The sequence below is a fragment of the Humulus lupulus genome, chromosome 7 (assembly GCF_963169125.1).
Source record: "Humulus lupulus chromosome 7, drHumLupu1.1, whole genome shotgun sequence".
NCBI classification, from domain to species: Eukaryota; Viridiplantae; Streptophyta; class Magnoliopsida; order Rosales; family Cannabaceae; genus Humulus; species Humulus lupulus.
The window spans coordinates 179,545,840-179,554,879 of NC_084799.1; the positions used below are offsets into that span (position 1 = coordinate 179,545,840).

General features: G+C 35.2%; 1 protein-coding gene across 1 annotated transcript; it reads right to left on the reverse strand.

The window, feature by feature from the left end:
- Positions 1 to 4,896: 4,896 nt before the first annotated feature.
- On the reverse strand, positions 4,897 to 6,402 carry LOC133788882 (uncharacterized). Its single transcript, XM_062226518.1, has one exon. It carries the CDS (start codon positions 5,597 to 5,599, stop codon positions 5,102 to 5,104), a length of 498 nt encoding a protein of 165 aa, XP_062082502.1. The 5' UTR covers positions 5,600 to 6,402; the 3' UTR covers positions 4,897 to 5,101.
- Between the last annotated feature and the right edge of the window lie 2,638 nt (positions 6,403 to 9,040).

Below are 9,040 nucleotides of genomic sequence, written 5' to 3' on the forward strand. Positions count from 1 at the left end.
AATGAAGTTTTTGCTCTAAAAGATTTAGGCCCTCTTCATTTCTTCTTAGGTTCGAGGTTCACAGAGATTCTACAGGCCTATATCTTAGTCAAAGTAAATATATTAAAGAATTGTTATCTAGAACAGGTATGTTACACTTGAAACCTTGTTCTACTCCTATGACCGTTGGTAAGCCTCTGTCAAAATCAGATGGAACTGAAATTGAAAATCCCACAGTATACAGAAGCATAGTAGGAGGACTACAATATCTAACACATACTAGACCTGACTTATGTTTTGCTGTGAATAAAATAAGTCAATTCCTACAGGCACCTACCACGGTTCATTGGAATGCTGTGAAGAGAGTGCTTCATTACTTGAAAGGTACCGTGTATCGAGGACTCCACATCAAATATGCTGACAGACTTGCTCTCACAGGGTTTTCTGATGCAGATTGGGAATGTTTCCTGGATGATAGATGAAGTGTTGTTGGTTATTGTGTATACTTTGGAGATACCCTGGTGTCATGGTCATCTAAAAAGCAAGCTGTGGTGTCTCGCTCAAGCACAGAATCGGAATATCGAGCTCTTGCTCGGGTTTCTGCCGAACTGTCTTGGATTTAAGCTTTATTGGTTGAGTTTGGTTTCCCCTTACCGTGTGTACCTGTAACTTGGTGTGACAACTTGGGCGCAAGTGCTTTAGCTTCTAATCCGGTCTATCATGCGCGAACGAAACATATAGAACTTGATGTTCATTTTGTATGTGATAAGGTTCTGCAGAAGTCATTACAAATCAGATATGTGCCTTCCCATGATCAAGTTGCGGATTGTCTTACAAAGAGCCTCAGTGGTGAAAGGTTTCAGTTTCTAACAGACAAACTAGGTGTGGTTGACACCCCACTTAGTTTGAGAGGGGATGTTAAGAAATAGTGTCCTGCCTAATTAGTCTTTTCTTTAATCCATTTTTCTCTTCACTAATTCTGGTGTATACAATTTTTTTTAGTGGTCCCATTCTGTTGTAACCAAATGATTAGGTGGCAGGAATTCTGTTAGAATATTCCCATATTGTTATTGTGTAATGATTGTAATGATTGTACCAATTCTGTGTACTATAAATACCAAAGGTCACCAGCCATATTTCCTTGAGCTGGTTTATTCATTCTCTCTGCTGTCTTCTCCTTTTTCTTTATATTTTCTCTTATCGGCCTGCACTCAGCACGCTATTGCTGCCCTTGACTTATAAGTCAAGCCTTTCAGCCTGCGCTCCACGCACTATTGCTGCCCTTGACTCATAAGTCAAGCCTTTCGGCCTGCGCTCCATGCGCTATTGCCGCCCTTGACTCATAAGTCAAGAATTTAAATTAGATAATACAGACAAGCATAAAACATTTATCACATATATGCTTAATACAATTAGACATGTGTAATAAAAATCTCAATCATAGTTATAACCATGTTCAATGATCGGACTCAAGCCCTAACCACAGACTAGGTGCAGCTTTCTTACCTCTGGTCCAACCACTAGATAAATAGAAACGACCCTCAAGCACGATCCTCTTTCGAGCCCTAGCAGTACCCTAGTCACAACCATAATAGAGGATAACCATCAATATTGAGTAAATAAAGGCTTCTGAACTGAGGCCTAGCCTTCGGGACCTCGAATTCTACTAAACCAGGTAGTAGAATCCTTCTCATGCCCTTAGGTTTGAGTCTCCACAACTCGAAACCTCACTTGGTTATTCTTCCCAATTAGCGCTGCAGTGCGCCCCAAGGCAGAGAACCCTGGACCTGTTTTTATTGGACACGCCCCGCAGCGCTAAGGCGGTTAAGAAGAACCCCAATGCCTCTGAGTTTATACAGGTTACGACGCTCCAAGAACAGCGCTGCGGCGTAACCCTGTGAACCCAGATTTCCAACATTTTCCTCTGAGCCAAATTCCTCAAAATTCATCCCAAAGTTGTACCAAAGTCCCAATTGAGCCTATGCTCCCAATAACACATCATAGGCAACAAAACACTCCAAAAACCAACCCAAAACTTTACTCCAACTCAAAACTCAAACCACAAGTTAAACCTCATAAAAACTCACACCATAATTCTCAGTAGAAACATAGTAAAGAATCTTACCTCATCTATGTAATTTGACCGCTAAGTTGCTCCTAATCCAATTCATAGCTCCAAGCCTTCAATACCCACCAAGATCACCTCCAAGCTTAAGAGTTCTAGAGTTTTCTAAAAAAAACTCAAAGTCTAAGAGAGATAGAGAGAGAGAGAGAGAGAGAGAGAGAGAGAGAAAGAGAGAGAGAGAGAGAGAGAGAGAGAGAAGGGGAGAGAGAGAGGAGAGAGAGAGAGAGAGAGAGAGAGAGAGAGAGAGAGAGAGAGAGAGAGAGAGAGAGAGAGAGAGAGAGAGCTGTTTTTGTGGTTATATGATTTTTGAAAGCTCCTAATTGACTAAGTCAGTTCCATGGGCAAGAAAAGACCAAAACACCCCTAGCCTTTACCTTAGTTCTTTAATGCCCTCAACGACAAAATGGTCTTTTGCCACCATTTCCCACTAATCGTCTATTAACACCATATTTCCCAATTAATTCCAATATCCCCAAGTAATCAACAACTAACTTCCCATTACCCGATAAATCCCGGTGATGTACTAAATTACCAAAATACCCCTAGGCTCACCCCGAGCCAAGTATTTAGCCCTGTTGTGACTAAACTGCTCATTTTCTCATTAGGATCCCCTCGTGCTGAATAACTCAAATATATCCACATCATAATATGGTATAAATCACAAAATACATATATTTACAAATATACCCTCAACAGGTCAAAATTACGAAGATACTCTTCTAATAAGAAACAGGCCCACATGCATGCTTAATACACCTAAACATGTTATAATAGTCATATCATAATACAACTCACATAATTCACATAATCATGAATATAATCATAAAAATGTACATAATATCCATTTATGCCCTCCCGACACACTAATCAAGGCACTAAGCCTGATTAGAAAATTTGGGATGTTACACCTAGCCTTTACTATTCCCAAACCGAATGTCAAGGTAATGGCTCGCAAGCGCAAACAAGCATCTGTTACTTTTGATGCCTCTGTGCTTGTTTTGGAATCATCGCCCCCCGTTCCTCCTATCAAGAAGCCCAAGGCCAGGCCATCGACCGCTCCCACTTTCTCTAATTCTGTCAAAGGCAAGGCCTCAGTCTCTTCTTCAACTCAAGGTACTGCTTTTCTTGACAGTTCTTGTAAGGATCGGTTCACTGCTTGCATCTCTTGCGCAAATTGTTGCCCGAGCGATTGTTAGATTATGAGGTGTTTGGTCATTTGGGTGTCTATGAATTAATTAATTTTCATAGGTGGAAAGAGTTTGTTACTTCACTTCGTATTCCGTATCAATCTCTTGTTCATGAATGCCATTCTAATTTGTTTGAGGCTATGGTTGACCCTGTTCATGAGCACTATGGTAAGTTTATTTGCATGGTCACTGGATTCTGTTTACTCTGGAAATTATTTATGAGTGCTTCCACCTGCCATTGTTTAGATTGGTAAAATAAGATGGTTAAGTTATTTACACAATGTGGTGCAAAACATTTAATGATGTTCACTTAAGTTGAAGTGAAAACATAAGATTTTGTAGTAGACATCTAAAATTGACTTTTATAGGTCTAAAGTGATACAATGATGTATCTAAGTATGCCCAATTTTTTTTTTTGAGGATTTGGAGATGTTTTGGGGCAAGTTATGGGGCCCAAGTTAACTAGAACGTAGCCACCATCCAAAAAGTTAAGAAAAATATGTTACCTAATTTAGATATTAAACAAAATAGTTATGCAAACTTAAACTTCGATACTAACTTATCAACATAACATTATATTTTTGTGAAAAACTCCTAGAAGAATATTATTGTGGGCACCATAGCAATAATCCTATAAGTGAGCTAAAAATATATTATAGTATATTTTACCCTCAAGCATTGATATGTAACAATCATCAATCTTCATTTGAAGATACGAGACCACTTTTACTCATTTCACAAAACACAAGGCTTAAAATGGTATGGTATAGACCTTATTTGAAATGTGTTAAAAAATTAAAAAATTGTATATTAAAAATATGATTATAATTTTATGTTTTATTATTATAATAAAAGTTATTTTTTTATTATTAAATGAAAAAAATCCTCATTTTGTAAAAAAAAAAAAAGTAAAAATCCTCATAATAATATGACTTACATTTTACTTTCAAGAGAAAATATCAATTTGACCTTTGTATTTTTTTGCGAATACTCGATCGACCCTCATGTTTTGTTAAATGACAATTCAAACCACGTGATTTGCAAAACAGATCAAAATGATACCTAAACACAATTTTAGTTAAAATATTTTCAAATATAACCAAAATGCCCTATCATATATTATTTAATTAAATACAAAGGAAAACAACTAAAACCCTAAATTAAAATATATTAATTAATTAAAAATTTCAAAAAAATTAAAATAGAATTAATTACAAATATAAAAATTAAAAGAAACAATAGATATTTAATTTTTTATTTTCTCTCTCCTCCCCCTCTATCTTCTCTTTTTTATTGCAAAAAATATAATTTTCTATTATTTTAAAATTTTTATTGATTTTAATTTAATAATATTTTTATTTTAAATTATCAAATTAATTAATTCGTTAAAGATTGACCGTATTATTTTGATATGTTTGCCAAATTGGTATTTTCCCAACATTCAAACTAAACAATTTTTTTTAATAAACACTTCTTAATATTTACGAGATGAAATTTTTTAAGATGATTTTTTTTTTGCACAATGAGAAAACCCCACTTTTATAACACTCATTTGACCAATTTTCAACAGAATTTCTACTTTTACTCAAAATCTGCACTCAAGTATCTTCCCAATTTCCAGTTTTTTCCAATATTAAATATCCCAGGAAAAAAAATGTATACACTGTTATCCTCTGCGGGAAGGCATAGGTTCTCTACGTGAGCCGTCAAACTACGACATTTCTTTCTCAAAGGAATATTTACAACAAATCAGGTGTACGAACAAAATCATATCTCAGTAACTGAAAAAACAAAATTTATCTAAATGACGTCATAATTCATCTTCTTTCTGCGAAGGACTTCTCCAGAAACCTGAACCGTAGAACCGCTCCCACATCTCCTCCTCCAAAAGATCAATGGTCGAGGTCGCTCCTTGATTACCTCCTCCACCGTTGATCTTGTCCTGCTCCAACGCCGCATCTTTGACTCTCTTTATCTCAGCCTCCAGCTCATCACGTGCGAGCCCACCTGGCCCACTGGGCCTCTGCGGTAACAGGCCCATTTTTGCCAAACGCTGTCGTTTCTTTCTCTTTGCCCAGGCCTTCCGGCAAAGCCCTGCAGGCACCTTGTAGACGGCCAGAACCAGAAGGTTCATCAACGCACATGGAAAACAGCAACAAACGGCCGCGCACTCGGCCGCTGTACCTCCCGCCATCTCGCCAATTCGCCGCTTCTCTCGAGGAATCAACGTCTGAATCGGCGATCTATCTGATAAAAGAGGAGTTGGGCGATTCTTCTGCTGCGATCGCTGTACGACTTGCCGATTCATTATTAAGACTTTTCTTTTTTGATGGGGGGGTCGTTCTTTCTTCGTCGATTGGAATGTAATATATGTATCAATAGGCTTTTTTTTTAAGAAAATGATCGCGATGAAAATCGGCTAGAATTGTCATAATCAAGACACAGAAAGAGAATCATCTATCAAAGGCGGTAGAAACTGATTTTGAAAAGACAGAAAAGAACCGACGAGCAGAAGAAAATCTAGGTAGTGGAATTTTATTCTTTTTCCCGAGAAAATTCTAAAGAAAGAGAAGGAGAAGAATAATGATTAAAGAGAGTGAATTAGGAAATGGACGGTAAAAGAAAGTGACAATAGGCTACAGCTTTTTGAAAGCAAAAACCAACGGGATAAGAGTTCCGTTTGCTAAGCCAGAAAACCCGAATGTCTCGCTGACTCTAAACTTCTTCTTTCTTAATTTTAATATATATATATTTTCAAATTTTTATTTCTTTATGATTATTATCCTAATATTTTTTTGAGTACGACTTATTATTGTTTTTTTGTTGGTTTGGCTGAATGAAGTATTATAATTATTTGAGACTACTGTTTCAAATGATATTTTTTCTGGTTGGGTGGTGATGTGAAGACTAATATCTCGGAGTAAAATGTGGAATGAAAGGAAGAAGAGGAATTTGGGGTCAGTTTTGCCATGGGGACTTAGGGTGGCCCCACTCCCGTGACTAAGAGCCAGAAATTCTCAGGATAAGTGTGATCTAGAAATATTTTTTGACGTGGACAAACAACTAACACGGTTTTATTTTTTGTGATTTAGAATTTCTACAAGAGCGCATTTGTAATGTCACAAAGTTTAATGCTTGGATTAGAAGGCTGAGAAGAACATAATTGATTTATTATTTAATTAATTGACTAAATGTATGATTATATGATGATAATTACATATCTGTATATTTATGTGCATTATATAATATTTGAATAAACACAATATGATAAAAACAATAATTATATCTATATCTACTAAACTTAAACTTAAAGATACATAAATATTATAAATATAAATAACTTATAATATATATAACAATATTATAATTATAAATAACTTATAATAAATAACTTATAATATATATATAACAACATAATATATATAACAATATAATATTATAATTATAAATAACTTATAATTATATATAACAATATTATAATTATAAATAATATAATATAAATAACTTATAATATATACATATATAACAACATAATATATATAACAATATAATATTATAATTATAAATAATATAATATTAAATAACTTATAATATATATAACAATGATATAAAAGCCGAGGCCTGTGTAACACACAGTTTCCTTAAAACAGATTCGCCGCCTCTATGAGGTTTCGACGTCTATCTCCTAGGATACAACGGTGAACGACAAGTAACTCAATTACTTCGCCGAACCAAATATACCCGAACTCTATCACTATAAAACATATAACTAAAATCATAATATAAATATAATATCATAATATAAATATAATTCAATATAATTATATACCTTAAAATAAGGAATTTTGATGTACTTTAAACAACAAGGCTATACTCCATTATATAACCCTTGGAAAAGAACTAAAACAATTTGCAACCAATGTGGGACAAAAAATCTCAAAGCTTTTTTCATTCAAAAAATATCCAACAATCACCCACATGAATGAAAAAACTGACTCAAGAAAAACCAACAAAATAAATAGACCTAAGTGATAGAGTTCAACGGTAGAAACCTGCATAGGATAGGTAGGTGTTACCCTTTGAACCTTCCCTTGTATAAGTATATTTACTTTACTGGCTGATCAGTAGACGCGATGTCTTTGAACTGTTCTGCCGTTCGTGTAAACGATGATATACCACACACAGGAATCTTCCTGACATATATTGGTTCTCAAGATTATGTTCGTTTTGGCCCTGAACATTTCCCTGGTTCTGCAAGAGATATTCTAGGAATTGAGCCCTTATTCAATCCCTATAGAAGCGGCCTATCTTCTCTCTCACATAGGTGATTTTCTTAATTAAGAGTAACCCGTATTACTCTGCTCGACATTTCGACGCATAAGAAATCATTAAAAGCATAGCTTAACCTTTTCCTTACGGTTATCACTGTTTCATCATAGGAATGGACAATGAGGATAACCCCCACAGTGATCCAACATAGTCTTTACAGTTTTAGTTGTTCCTTTGAACCTAGATCTTGGGATCTCCAGTCAACTAGGTGGGGTGTCTACTGTATTGACTTTATTCATTCATGGGCTTTAGACCCATTCCCCTCGATGATTTTTCAACCAACTCTCTATTTAACCCTTTGGTTAGCGGATCTGCAATATTATCCTTTGATTTCACATAGTCAATAGAGATAACTCCTGTTGAGAGTAGTTGTCTAATGGTATTGTGTCTACGACATATATGTCTAGACTTACCATTATACATATTATTATGCACCCTACCAATTGCAGATTGACTATCGCAATGTAAGCCAATAGCTGGCACTGGTTTAGGCCATTTTGGAATATCTTCTAAAATTGACGAAGCCATTCTGCTTCTTCGCCACATTTGTCTAAGGCAATAAACTCAGATTCCATCGTGGATCTAGCTATTATCGTTTGTTTAGAAGATTTCCATGATACAACTGCACCACCGAGTGTGAACACATATCCACTCATAGATTTTAAATCTTTCATGTCAAATTTCTAGTTCAACATACTTTTGATAGATTTGATCATTTTATCACTGCTTCCAACAATGAGCATGTCATTTACGTAAAGACAAAAATTGACATAGTCATTATCTGTTTCTTTAACATAAATTTAAGTTGATTCTCAACTTCGGTCTTATGGAGAACAAATTTCTCTATAGCCTCGGTTTTGCTTTTTAGCAAATACACATAGCAATATTTAGTGCTATTATCGACAAAAGTAATAAAATACTTATTGTCTCCCCTTGTTTAAACAAATTTAAAATCACATACATCGCTATGTATTAATTTTTAGGGGTTCATTATTCCTTTCAATCGTTTTGAAGGATGACCTTGTTAGTTTTGCCTTAACACAGGTTTCACATTTATAATTTTGAATCAATGTGGAATTTTGGCATGTGATTCAAGTTAATTAATATACACAAAGTGTCATAAATTAACATGTCCTAGTCTACCATGCCAAACATAGGAAGACTTAAGCAAGTAATAAGAAGCGTTATTAACTTTATTGATAATTGGTTTAACAACCATTACACTGAGTTTAAACAACCCATCAGTTACATAACCCCTTCCCACATACATACCACTTTTAGACAAAACAACTTTGTCCGACTCAAAAACCATACGAAATCCATGCTTGTTCAGCAGTGAACCAGACACAAGGTTTTTGCGAATATCAGGTACGTACAGTACATTGTTCAGAGTCAGCTCCTTTCCAGAAGTCATTTTCAG